Here is a 13,303-nt window from a genome sequence, read left to right as displayed (position 1 = left end):
CCCCACTGGACCTCCAAGTGAGGCCTGGCACCTCATTCAAAAGTCAAGCCAGACACAAGGAAGTGTCCTGAGCACATCTTTAAATTGAGAAATATCTACACAGCTGTTAGATTACAAGCTCGTTGTGGTTAGTGTAACGTTCTACAGCGCCAGCGACCCGGGTTCAAACCCGGCCGCTGTCTGTAGGGAGTTTGTACGTTCTCCCCGTGTCTGCGTGGGTTTCCTCCGGGTGCTCCGGTTTCCTCCCACATTCCAAAGGCGTATGGGTTAGGAAGTTGTGGGCGTGCTATGTTGGCGCCGGAAGCGTGGCAACTTGTGGGCTGCCCCCAGAACACTACACAAAAAGATGTATTTCACTGTGTTTCGATGTACGTGACGAATAAAGAAATCTTACATCTATGCCACAAATACGAATATAGGAACTGGCTTCTTAGCATAAAACAAATGACAGGAGCCTCAGTCAGGACACAGATTCCACTGCATAGCTGTTGCTGCACAGAATTAACACAAATTCAGGTAACACAATGGTGGGACTTAGAATATTAACTCACTTCTATTTAGCTTTACTGATTCAACCAACAAGGTCAACTTTTTAAACAGAAGACCTGGAATGTATTTTGGGACTCACCCAGGAGATGATGAATTGTCGGGCATACTGATTGTTGGAGTAGATTCGCTCTCTCAAGAGGGGTACGAAGGCCACAAGATCAAACTTGGAACTTTCCGTGACAATGTCCTTCGAGATAAGAAATGACACCCATATTAAATTACTATTCATAGACAAAATAACTATTGGCACAAAAAAACCCCAGCAGATGCAGGAAATCCAAAATAAAACAGATGTTTACGAAGCTTCAGCAAAGCCTAACATCAGCATGAGGGACACCACCACAACTTCCACCTGGGTGTGCTGCACCCCTGGGACTTCATACTGAATTTAACAACTCCGAATCACAGAGAGATACAGCACAGAAACGGGCTCTTTGCCCATTACCATCACTCACCCTTTCACACTGATCCCTTTCTTTTTTTAAATCTCCTCACGTTATCATTAATTCCCTCCACCCCAGATTCTACCACTCAGCCAGGACCATGTCAATATGAGGTTGCAGTTCCTGTTAGACAACTGAAGCACTGGCTATAAAATGCTATGGGATGTTCAAGTCATGAAAGGCATCATATAACAATGCATATCCTTTTTACCTCTTGCATCACAGACAAACGAAATGCTCCTTACAGGCCAAAAACAGAGGCCCAAAAAAATCGTCGACTTTGTCTTACAAACATTGTTTCAACTCTGGACTTTTCGAATGTACCTCCATATGACAATAATGCAAGGGGAAACCATTTATTTGTAATCTGAATGCTTCAGTGGATGGACTGTCAAACACCCCATTGCACCAATGCATTCTTGCACTTTACCAGTTTGAATGAAGACAAAGGCATTCTTAAATTTTGCCTTCCAATCCTCATTATTCTTGTATGTATAGAAGATATAGAACTTCTTCTAGCCACCTTTAGCTCTAATTGAGCAAGAATAAGCTGCAGTCTCAGTTTTGACTGAGTGAGAAATTGAGATTTACAGTTCATTGCTTCCCTTACAACAGCATTGGGGAGTTCTTAAAATTGAAGTGCCACAAGCTGCAAGGCTCAGATTACAGCCCAGTAGGGAGCGTTGAGGCAACTGTGGGATCTCTGAACACCAAGCAGTTGGAATGCCCAGATCAAATATCCTAATTGCTAGGCTCAGAAAGAATTTGGAGACACAAGAGACTGCAGATGCTGGAATCTGGAGCAACAAACAATCTGCTGGAAGAACTCAGCTGGTCAAGCAGCATCTGTGGGAGGAAAGGGAATGTCGACATTTCGGCTCAATACCCTGCATCAGGACTGAGAGTAGAGAGGGGAGATGGCCAGTGTAAAGAGAAGGGGTGGTGGGACAGGAGTCTGAGGAGGAGTGAAAGATGACAGGCAGGTTGTGCCGGGAGGGGAGGGGGGAGGGTGCAGTTGGAAGACTGTGGTAGGTGGATGAAAGCAGAGAGCTGTGGACACAGCTCAGTCCATCACGAAAACCATGGACTCTGTCCGCACTTCCCACTGCCTTGGTAAAGCAGCCAGCGTAATCAAAAACACCACCCACCTGGACATTCTCTCTTCTCCCCACTTCCAGAAGATACAAAAGCTTGAAAACATGTACCACCAGGCTCAAGGACAGGTTCTATCCCGCTGTTATAAGAGTCTCGAATGGACCCCTTGTACGTTAAAGATGAACTCTTGACCTCACAATCTCCCTCATCATGGCCCTTACACCTTATTGTCTGCCTGCACTGCACTTTCTCTGTAACTGTAACACTATATTCTGCATTCTGTTATTGCTTTTCCCTTGTACTATCTCAAAGTACTCGGCCTCGCAAGCCATCCGTACAGATCATTTCCAAACATAAGTTCTTCGTTGTATCTCGATACATGTGACAATAATAAACCAATAACAATACCAGATAACAAGAGAAAAAGATGAGAGACAGCTGGAGCAAAGTGTGGGAAGGGGAGTGTGAAGGTTCGAGACCACTGCTGGAGGGAGACAAGCAGGAACACAATGGGCTACCAGTGCTGAACTCTGATAAGTAAGGGAGGTGAGAATGGGAACCATTAGGGGAAAGGTGTATGGCAGATGGAACCAGAACAGTTGCGAGATGAACAACCAGGACTATTTTTTTGATAGCTCATGTACTTCAGCCAATAGTTGTTCTGATATCTTGCTCCTAAAAGGAGAAAATAGCACAATAATAAGAAAAATAGGGGTAGAAGTATTAGAATTTAAGAAACTTAGTGCTCTATATTTAATAGATTTCACAAGGTGCAATGTGTACCGGATCCACTGAACATGAATCGTCATGTTTTAAGCACAGGACACAGAGGTGTTTGTGATGAGTGCATAGCTCGGTAAGGTGCCAAGTTATGCAGTGTTTAATTATTGCTCTTTAACCTTGATCAATCCCAATCAGAATAGACACAACATTCAAGCAAGTGGGAAGAAATTATTTTTGTGTAGGATTTCAAACTGCGGATTGTGACCCTTCCTGCTAAGTACCCATTGACAATCTGCTCAAAATCCAATGCACCACAACATCTGTCCATTGCAGAATGGAGATGCTTACCTTTAATAACCGGTCCAGCAACTCGGAGCCACTTTTGACATTTGGATCTGGATCTGCAGCCAACTGTGTAAACAAAAGAATGACATACCTCAGAGCAAATTGTTGCCAGGGCACCATTTTATTTCCAGCAAGCACATCCTGACACTACAAGTAACAGAAATCAAGTGACTGAGGCATGCAGACAGCTCTGATAGTCACAGAGATGAGAGTGCCAGGAGAAGCAACTTTCCTCAGAGTAAAGGTAGCTGAATATCTACGAAGTATTCAAACTTAACAGGTGGGAGGAGGACTAATTAATTCCAAAGCCAGATAATTATTACATTTGGAGGACTGACAGCAGGCAGCTGGCTGCACTCACACAACAGCTTCGACAGATGATGGGGCCCTAGCCCCAAGACACAGAGCTGTCAGAGAGAGATTGGGGCTGTTGAACGTGGACATCTTTGACGTTAAGAAGTGCTTAGAAACATGTAAAGATAGTTAAAAAGATTAAAAGATAAAATTCCTTTCAGGATTCCCACATACTACAAATCAATTAAAATCATTAAAACTAACAAGGCAAAAACAATTGCTTACCCTTTATCATGGGAACCAGTATCTGCCATTCATCTGAACAAGAACTGCTGGGCTTGTGCTCATGCCAGTTTTAAGCTAGCGCTGACTCAGGGAAATATTTCCCATCCTGACAGCTGGAAAAATTGGTGGAAGGTGACACTACCCCATCTCCCTCACAGGCACAGCAGATGCAACTGCCAATTTAGACCCATGCTGGTCCTCCACCACGGTCCCCAAGTAATCGCTGCATTGGCACTGGCGATAGGGTGGAAGATGTGCCCCCGTTCTTTTCTGAAGTTGTGGTAGTAGCAGAGGGCAGCGCAGTGGCACAGGTAGTAGAGCCGCCATCTCACTGTGCCAGAGACCCAGGTTCGATCCTGACCACTGGTGGCTCGTGTGCGGAGTTTGCAAGTTCTCCCTGAAGCACCCATAAATGCTTGGCAAAGTCAAGTTCCGAGTGAAGTTTTAAATAAATTGACAGCCCAAGAATCGAGAGGCCAGTGATTCACAGGATACCTGGGCTAGAATATTCTATTTTAAACACAATATTTATGCCACTGATGAAGTTAAGTCTCTGGTCAACTGCAATCCCCAGGACGTCGGTGGAGAATCAGCAATGGTGATGCCATTGAAAGCAGAGAAGCAACAGCTAGATCTGCCTCAGTGAACGACAGTCAATGTCCAAACTTGTGGGCCATGAAAAGGAAAAACATTGCCCAGGTCTTGCTGCAAAGACTGCTTTTTTTTGAGGAGTGATAAATGGAGCCATTGAAACATTTGCAATCAATCTCACTTCTGATTTTGTGATGGAGGTAAGATCATGGATGAAGCAGCTCAATCCTAGTTAAGCATCTGAGAACTCCTGAAGCAATATCCTGAGGACAAGATAATTAACCAATAACCACAAACACCTTTGTGCAAAGTACGACTCCAGCAAGGAGAATGCTCTCCCTCTGATCCCCCAGGCATCAGTTTCATCAGGGCTCCTTGATGCCATACTCAGTCAAATGCAGTTTTGATGTCAAGAAAGGACACACTGACTTCACCTCTAGAACACTGGAATGGCCTGATAGAACCCACGGTGGGCATTCTCAAATCAAAAGTTGCTAAATGTTGTTTGACTGTCAATGACACCTTCTCTCTCTTAGTTGGTAATTGGGAATAGGCTATCGGAGCAGTAATTACTTGCATTGGATTTGTCCAGCCTCAGGTAAGGAGGACGTACCTGGCCAATTTTCCAAAATGAAGGTGTTGTAACTGTACTTGAACAATCCTCAGTTTTGGTCGCCCTGCCATAGGAATGATGCCATTAAGCTGGGAAGATTGCAGAGGAGGTTTACAAGGATCTTGCTGGGACTCGAGGGACTGAGTTATGGAGAGAGGTTGAGCAGCTTGGGACTTTTTCATTGGAGCATGGGAGAATGAGGAGTAATCTTATAGAGGTGTATATAATTATGAGGGGCATAAATAGGGTGAATGCGCACCGTCTTTTTCCCAGGGTTGGGGAATCAAGAACTAGAAGGAATAGGTTTAAGGTGAGAGGGCAGAGATTTAATAGGAACCTGAGAGGCAAATTTTCCACTCAGGGGTGGTCCGTATCAGGAATGAGCTACTGGAGGAAGTGACTGAGGCAGTTACATTAACAACATTTTAAAGGTACTTGGATAGATACTTGGATAAGAAAGGTTTAGAGGGATATGGGCCAAACACAGGCAAATGGGACTAGCTTAGATGGGAATCTTAGTTGGCATGGACCGGTTGGGCTGAAGGGCTGTTTCCATGCTATATGACTCTACGACTCTCTATGACATGTGATGCATGACAACACAACAGCTAGGATGCTATCGAGAAGGGTTTCTGGTCTATCATGTGTTCTCAGTCATTTCTTCATGGCGAATGGATAGTGACTTCTGTGATGCCAAGGATCCCAGGAGGAGACACCTCTGGTTGCAAACCACAATATCATTCTTGGTTCATTAGGCACCTTTCATGGAAAATGGGAGTAGAAGCCGGCCATTCAGCCTTTCGAGCCTGCTCCACCATTTCAGACAATCATCTACCTCAATCCTTATTGTCACCCTCCCCCCACTCCTTGATGTCTTTTGCATCTAGGGATTTGTCTATATTAAAATTATTCAGCAATGTGGCCTCTATGGCTCTCTGTGGTAGAGAACTCCAGATTCACCAGATTGAGCGAAGAGATTACTCCTCATCTCAGTCCTAAATCTCTCGTGCTGCAACCCGAAACTGTGAACATCCTTTTCTCCATGGTTCTAATCGTCCATCACCATCCGCAACTGCACGCGCAGGGCTGCAGAGCTGCCCTCTGATCCAGAGGCTGCGAGGTGGTTTCGCTGTCTCCGCTTCCACTGAGCGGCGAGCACTTAGCTTCATCGAGCTGGCCTCTTGTTTTATCCATAAAGGATAAAATCTAGAAAGGTGCTGAAAGGCAGGAGAGGGATAATCTAGAAATTGTATTTTTCTCGTCTAACAACCTTGCAGGTATCATTTCCCAAATCTCCGTATAAACCAGGTGGGTAGAACTGCAACGAGAGAATAATTATATCTTACAAAAATAATCTCCTCGTGCAGCTAGCTCCCCCTGCCTCCACAAATGCAGTAATACCATATCTCTGGTTCTCAATGCAATGTTTAAATATAGACCAAAAGGGGCGCAGATACATTCTGAGAGACAGTTGTCCCGGTTTACAGGAACCCAATTACCTTGCTAAGACCATTGAACAGGACATTGAAGTGTGGGAGGACTGAGCCCCTGGCCACCTTCACGATGTTGTACAGAGCCTCACAGGCGTAGTAACGCAGTCGGCTATCAGCATCGTTGAAACACGTCAGAACCGGTTCAATCAGTTCCTTCAGATACAGACCGGAATCCTACAGGGAAAATACATACACATTGAACACCGACGTTGAAAGCGTTAAGTATTCAGGATTTAGCACTAACCTTTCAATTTCCACTCCTGACAGCATTGTCACGCAGATGCGGACTGGCCGATGTCCTCTGCTACAGCAATAAACCGCTTTCTCCTCACGTGGACAAAGTATTCCATCAGGGTAACTTGCAAACTCATCAGACCAAACGTTCTTACCGTTACCTACCTCATCCCAACCTGCCCTCAGTGCCCCTAGCTTTTCCTGTGAATGTGATCAATGCAAGTTTCAGGAATTGAACTTGTCAAGTAAAGCAGCAAAGGCCAGTCATTTGTACTGGGACTTGAGAGCTGAGATCCTGGGTTAAATACTGCCCCTGCCTATGAGCGATTGGACCGAACATCAAACTGAACTTTATCCGCTTTACAAAAGGCAGCATCACACCCACGCCCTATTTCTGGGACCTCCATTCAGCTACTGCCTCCCACCACTCTGCCCCAGCATTCAGCCACCCTCCCATGTACCCTGGTCACTCACCCTCACAGCTACCCCAACTCCACCTCCCCAAACATACAATCTGACCTGCGCACTATTGCATCACACCCAACCCTCTCTGCACCCTGCGGTGTCACGCCAATCCCCTGCCTACACTCCCACGTCTAGCCCCCTACCCGTGCCCTGCAGCCAGTTCCCTCTCTCACTGAGGCCTGACGCCTGCCCCTACTGTGCTCTGCAATCTAATGCATCCCCTTCACGTAGCGCAGCAACACGCCCATTGTCTTCCAATCTTGCATCATTAACTAATCTAATTGGAATGTTTATTCGATATTTCCAAAATTAATCATTTTTGTATGATCTGCTCTATTGACCAACCTGAATGACTGAGGAATGATAAAATGTCAATCATTTAATGCAAGGTCAGTCAGTTGCCACTTTCCAGTTCATATACTGTAGATTCGAAAGAAGATGTGGGTTTGGATTGGTTGATTTTATGCCAACTCATCCATCATTGGTGCATCTCGTTCTGTCCAGTCACTGGACGTTTGATAATTTGCCGAGCATCTGTTTGAAGTAATCATGGCAAATGGCCGATACTCCGTATTTTAGATATCCTGAGCTCCAACTGTAACAGTTTTTGAATGCAACGTCGGAATTCCAGACATGAAACGACAGTCTGAGAACATGCTAAATATAGAAACTTTAACTGGCTGATCTCCCACAGAGAAACTCTTCTTTGGAATGGTGTGGGAATAGTTGGTGGCTAATCTGTTCTATATTAGCTTTTAGGGTTCTGCAGTTAGATTACAGGCTCTACTCCACTTATTAACCCTGAAGACATTAACTCCACTGTTAGCCTTGCCACCTTTGTCATTTGGCACACTCCCTGTCCTGCTCAGTGCCTTGGAAAAGGAAAGCAAGATCCAGAGAAACAAGAGGCCTACTCCATTGTATGCTCTACCGTGAAATTCTCCTCTACCTCAGATCAAGGAGAGGACGTACCAGACCAAGTTCAAATGACAAGTCAACACCGGGAGTTTTATACAATAATTATAAGTTTCATTATTCCCCGCAATCCACACTGAGAATAGTAAAGACGCTTGCAGAGTTGTCTTTCAACTTTCCCTTCCAAGAGACATCAACTCCAGAATTAACTCTCTCAAAAGCCTGTTGGCCAAGTCACATGGAAGAGACCATCTGTGTTAAATTTATTTGCCCTTTTCTCCCGTTTTGGTGACAACCATTGCCTCAGCTCACACAAGAACCTGCTGAAGACAATGCTGGTCTCTACGACCCCATAGTTTTAAGGAACAAGTAATGTGGATGAAAGGCGAGGGACAAATCAGCCATGATCTAATTAACTGACTTGAGGGGCTGGCTGGGTTTTACTGATTGACATAACTAGATATGTGGCCCGGTTTAGACTTCTGTCTGCAGACTGACTTTTGATATGCTTATCCAAGGGGAATCTTATCCATTTCTTTGAATATTGTATACATGAGAAGAGGGTAAAAAATGAGTGAGAGACAGAAAGACACCAATCACAAAGAGACGTGCATTTCTATTTAAATTCAAAGTTGGCCATTCTTCAACAAGGGTGTGGCTGGAACAGAAGATGACAGCTAGGACCACTAAAATAATTAGGGTATTAAACGTCCTACTTTGTTCAGCCATGGATTTACCATCTTTAACTCAGTGCACATTCAGTAAACATTTGCTGGAACAAAAATGGCATTTCTATGCTCTTCAGAGGCAAGTCAGAGCAGGACATGTAATTAAAAATGTGTGTTTGCAACGTTACTGGTAAGAGGATTGAAATCAATACTCTAATATACTCAAAAAAGCTTGCTCAGGTTCACGAGATCCCACCCTCATAAGCAAACACAGCAATTGTATTGATCAGCTGGAGTCAGACCCCACACTACAGATGGCGGCGGTGGTGGGGAGCAGAAAAGCATTAGAAAAGCAGAAAAACATCTTCAGTGAGAGTGCTTGAGAGAAGATTGTCAAAGACACGTCAGGCTGAAGGGGTTCAAATCAGTTTGAATCATTCCCGTAGACTATCGTTCGTTTATCACAAGATGGGCGTGACTCACCTTGCCAAGAGCGATGGAGCAGGCGGCAAGACCAATCAGCCCACCCTTGCGGCTGTGAGGGTGCTGCGACAGTGCAAATTCCTGCGACAGGATCTGGATGACATGTTTGATTTGCCCGGTATTATTCTGTGCTACAAACTCACGCACCAACCTGAAAGGGGACAAAAATCAAGTTTAGTCAATCTTCGAGAACCACTGTTACTTATCCTCCCTCCCCAAGATGTTGACTTCACTCTAAGGTATGGAGTTACATAAAACATAGAACAGTACAGGCCCTTCGGCCCACAATGTTGTGCTGACATAGCTAGTCCCTCCTACCTACAGGATGCCCATATCCCTCCATTTCCCTCACATTCATGTGCCCATCCAAGCCCCTCTTAAAAGCCCCCAATTGGTTACCATTTGGTGAAGCAGTCCACTCCAGAGACTCAAACAACCTCATCAGAAATGGACGTGAAGATCCCCCCTCCCGTTTTGCTGACAACCACTGCCCCAGCTCACACAAGGACCTGGTCTCTATCACACCATTTCCCACCAAGAGACACATCCCCCCAGGAGAGAGTAGAGAAAATACCAAGTAAGGAAAGTTTTGAGTCTTATTCAAAGACAAATGGAGCCTTTCACTATAACTCACATCAAGTCTGTCGATACTACAGAGGCTTCAGTAACAGCAAGTTCTAAATTAAGAGGCAAGTTTTTGCCATCTAGATAAAAGACCAAAGTTTTGTCCAATCAAAGCAAACAGCCTCAATTTAATTCCAATGCTTTTAGACTTCCACGTAAACAGAGTTCTCGGGCTGTATTAGAACATCAGGCACTGATTTGTCAGCGGCTGCTGGGTCACAGTAGTCAATTTTCCCCCAGGACAGATGAATCCTTATTCCTGCAGACCAGGGTAGTGTTTACCCCACATCTACAGAGAAACGTGGTGACTCGGTCCAAGTTAAGAACTACCCATCCATCGAAGATAAAGGCCTTTAAAATTCTATAGGAATCCATCAGGTGTATGTTGGTCATTCCAAGAACCATCTTAGACAGGAGACAGATATCTGGGGGAAGAGGATAGATTTTGGGAAAGAATACAAAAGCTTAAGATTGAGACACTATAGGGCAGAAAGCTGAAATTGGAATTGAAGAAAATGCAGACGCACATTGTGAATTTGCAAAAAAAGAAAATGAAAAGAACTTGACACCCTCAAAGTAACAAAGATATTAGATAGAATTTTCTTTTCATTCAGCTTTTTGGGATTGGGGCATAGCTGGTATCTCTAATTAACCGAGGGTGGTGATGGGGAGCTTCCTTCCTGAACTGTTGCAGTCATCACAGTACTGTCAGGTAAGGAGCTCCAGGGTTTAGAACCAATGCCAGTGAAGGAACCGTGATATATTTCCCAGTCAGAATGGTTTACGATTTGGATGGGAACTTTCAGATGGTGGTGTCCCCATGCACCCGCTACCCTTGCCCTTCTTGGTGGTAGAGGAGGCAGGTTTGGGAGGTGCTATTGGAGTAGCCTCAATGAGTAACCACAGTTCATTTTGTGGCTGGTACACACGGCAGCCACAATGCATCGGCGCTGTAGGGAACGATGATTTAGGGTGGTGTACGGGTTACCAAACTAGTGGAACACTTCATCCTGGATTGTGTAAAGCCACTTGAGGGCTGATGGATCTACATTCACCCACTCAAGTGGAGAGTATCCCAGCATACCACTGAACACGCCTTGTAAATGACGGCAAGGCCTTGGGGTGTGAAGACCCGAGTCACTTCATGCAGGATACCCAAACTTTGATCTGTTCTGGTAGATGTGGTATTTTTGTGGCTGGTTGAGTTTCTGGTTAGTGGTTTACGGTGGGGGACTTGGCAATGTCTCCTTGTTGAAGATGATCATTATCCGGCACTTGTTACGTGAATGTTACTTGCCACTTATGAAATATAAACAATGAATTGCATATTTCAGAGACATCTTCTATTCAAAGTTATACTGAGTAGAGAGGACCCAAATCACTTCAGATTCATCTCCTAAAATTGAAGGATAATTGCTCTTTTCAACTTATGAAAGGCTAATAGATTATGTCACAACTCGGACAACCCATTCACCACCTACCCCTCCTAACTCCCCCCCCCCCCCCGAAAAGGAACTCCGGCAGTGGGAATGCCCCACCTGGCTGCTGCCATCTTGCTCTAGGTCACCAAGACAAACGCAAGGGAAAATGTGAAGAGCAGCGCCAACCACTGCATGTGGCCTTTTGGACCTTCCAAACACCTTCGAACCCATCACCTCAGAGGGATCGTGTGCAATCCTTGTCAAATTTGGCTACCCTCAGAAATTCAAACAAATCTACTTCTCCTCCACAATGATATGAAAGCCATGGTCCTAACCAAAAAAGCTCACCAGCACCTATGCTTCCTCAGGAGCTGAAGAAATTTAGCATGTCCCCTTTGACACTCACCAACTTTTATTGATACACCAGAGAAAGCATCCTACCTGGATGCATCACACTTGGTACGGCAACTGCTCTGCCCGGGACTTCAAGAAACTGCAGAGAGTTGTGGACACAGCCCAGCACATCACGGAAACCAGCCTCTCCTCCATATACCTCTCGCTGCCTTGGTGAAGCAGCCGGCATAATCAAAGACCCCACCCACCCGGGTCATTCTCTCTTCTCCCCTCTCCCATCAGGCAGAAGATACAGGAGCCTGAGGGCACATACCACCAGGCTCAAGGACAGCTTTATCCCACGGTGATAAGACTATTGAACAGTTCCCTCATATGATGAGATGGACTCTTGACCTGACAATCTACCTTGTTTGACCTTGCACCTTATTGTCTGCCTGCATTGCACTTCCCTGTAGCTGTGACACTTTATACTATGTTATTGTTTTTACTCTTACTACTTCAATGCACTGTACGATCGGTATGCAAGACAAGTTTTTCACTGCACCTCAGTACAGGTGACAATAATAAAGCAATATCAAAAAAGCTTCACCACAGACCCAATTCTAGTCAAGGAAAGACGCATCATTGTTCCAGCCTTCTTCTCAACCTTCCCTCGACTGGGATATAGTTAGTTAATTTACAAGGCAAAAGGCTGACCTTCATCATCTCCACCTCAGGATGACGATCACCCCACCTCAGTCAGACTGACAGCTTGCTGACAACTCTCGTTCATGTAGACAGTTGCAGGTTGAGCTCTGAGTTATTGCTGATGCCTTCGTTGAATTGCATGGGGGTCAGGGCCTTGCATTAACCACCTGGAACTCAACAGGTCCCCTACCAACGTGCCTCATAGTGGTTCGCGTAACGCTATTGCAGCGCCAGCGATCGGGGTTCAATTCCCGCCACTGTCTGCAAGGAGTTTGTACGTTCTCCCTGTGACTGCGTGGGTTTGCTCCGGGCGCTCCGGTTTCCTCCCACATTCCAAAGACGTACGGGTTAGCAGGTTAACATGGGTATAAATGGACGGTGCTGGCTCGTTGGGCCAGAAGGGCCTGTTACCGTGCTTTATAAATAAAGTAAAAGTTGAACACCACTCCTGACAATCTTGGCCAACTACGGGAATCAAGAAGACATGGATCACCTTCTAAATCTTGGGAGCTCTCTCTCAATGAAGGAAGACATCAAAAGGGTTAAATGGGGCAGCACAGCCTTCAGCGGACCAGGAAGTCAAGAGTCCAAGAGGAAGACCTAAAACGCAGCAATGAGCTCATGGGCCCCTGATCAGCGGTGATCTTTGTGCTCCAACACGCTTCAAAGACATGAACCCCACAGCAGGCACCTCAAAGCACTGGATAAATACGACCTACACTGTCACTGTAAAATCCTCCAAACGCACTGGGAGGAAAGGCAAACCACCTGTGTTCTCTCCCAGGCCAACATCTCCAGCATCGAGGCTGTGATCACTCTGAACCAGCCACAATGGATGGACCACACATTCCCCACGTCTGGTGCAAACTCCAAGATCATACCTTATCCCAAGCTCCATCATAGCAAGACTTTCACAGGTGGACAGAGAAAATTATGTCCCAAAAAAGTCTTCTTGAAGAACCAGAACATCCTGACCAACTCATGGGAATCCCAGGCCTAGTCACTCAGAATGAGGAAGCTC

General features: G+C 45.4%; 1 protein-coding gene across 1 annotated transcript in view; it reads right to left on the bottom strand.

Moving 5' to 3' along the window:
* vac14 (vac14 homolog (S. cerevisiae)) overlaps window positions 1-13,303 on the bottom strand; it is a 300,909-nt gene that overhangs the window by 261,534 nt on the left and 26,072 nt on the right. The window contains exons 3-6 of the mRNA XM_052028507.1: window positions 9,197-9,347; window positions 6,438-6,605; window positions 3,159-3,221; window positions 629-736 (exon numbers count right to left, since the gene is read on the bottom strand). Coding sequence (XP_051884467.1) covers window positions 629-736; window positions 3,159-3,221; window positions 6,438-6,605; window positions 9,197-9,347 — 490 coding nt within the window. The remainder of the gene's footprint in view (window positions 1-628; window positions 737-3,158; window positions 3,222-6,437; window positions 6,606-9,196; window positions 9,348-13,303) is intronic.

Source organism: Pristis pectinata, chromosome 13 (assembly GCF_009764475.1).
Source record: "Pristis pectinata isolate sPriPec2 chromosome 13, sPriPec2.1.pri, whole genome shotgun sequence".
Classification (NCBI taxonomy): domain Eukaryota; kingdom Metazoa; phylum Chordata; class Chondrichthyes; order Rhinopristiformes; family Pristidae; genus Pristis; species Pristis pectinata.
Note: the sequence above shows the minus strand (reverse complement) of the source record. Positions and strands in the feature narration are given on the sequence as shown.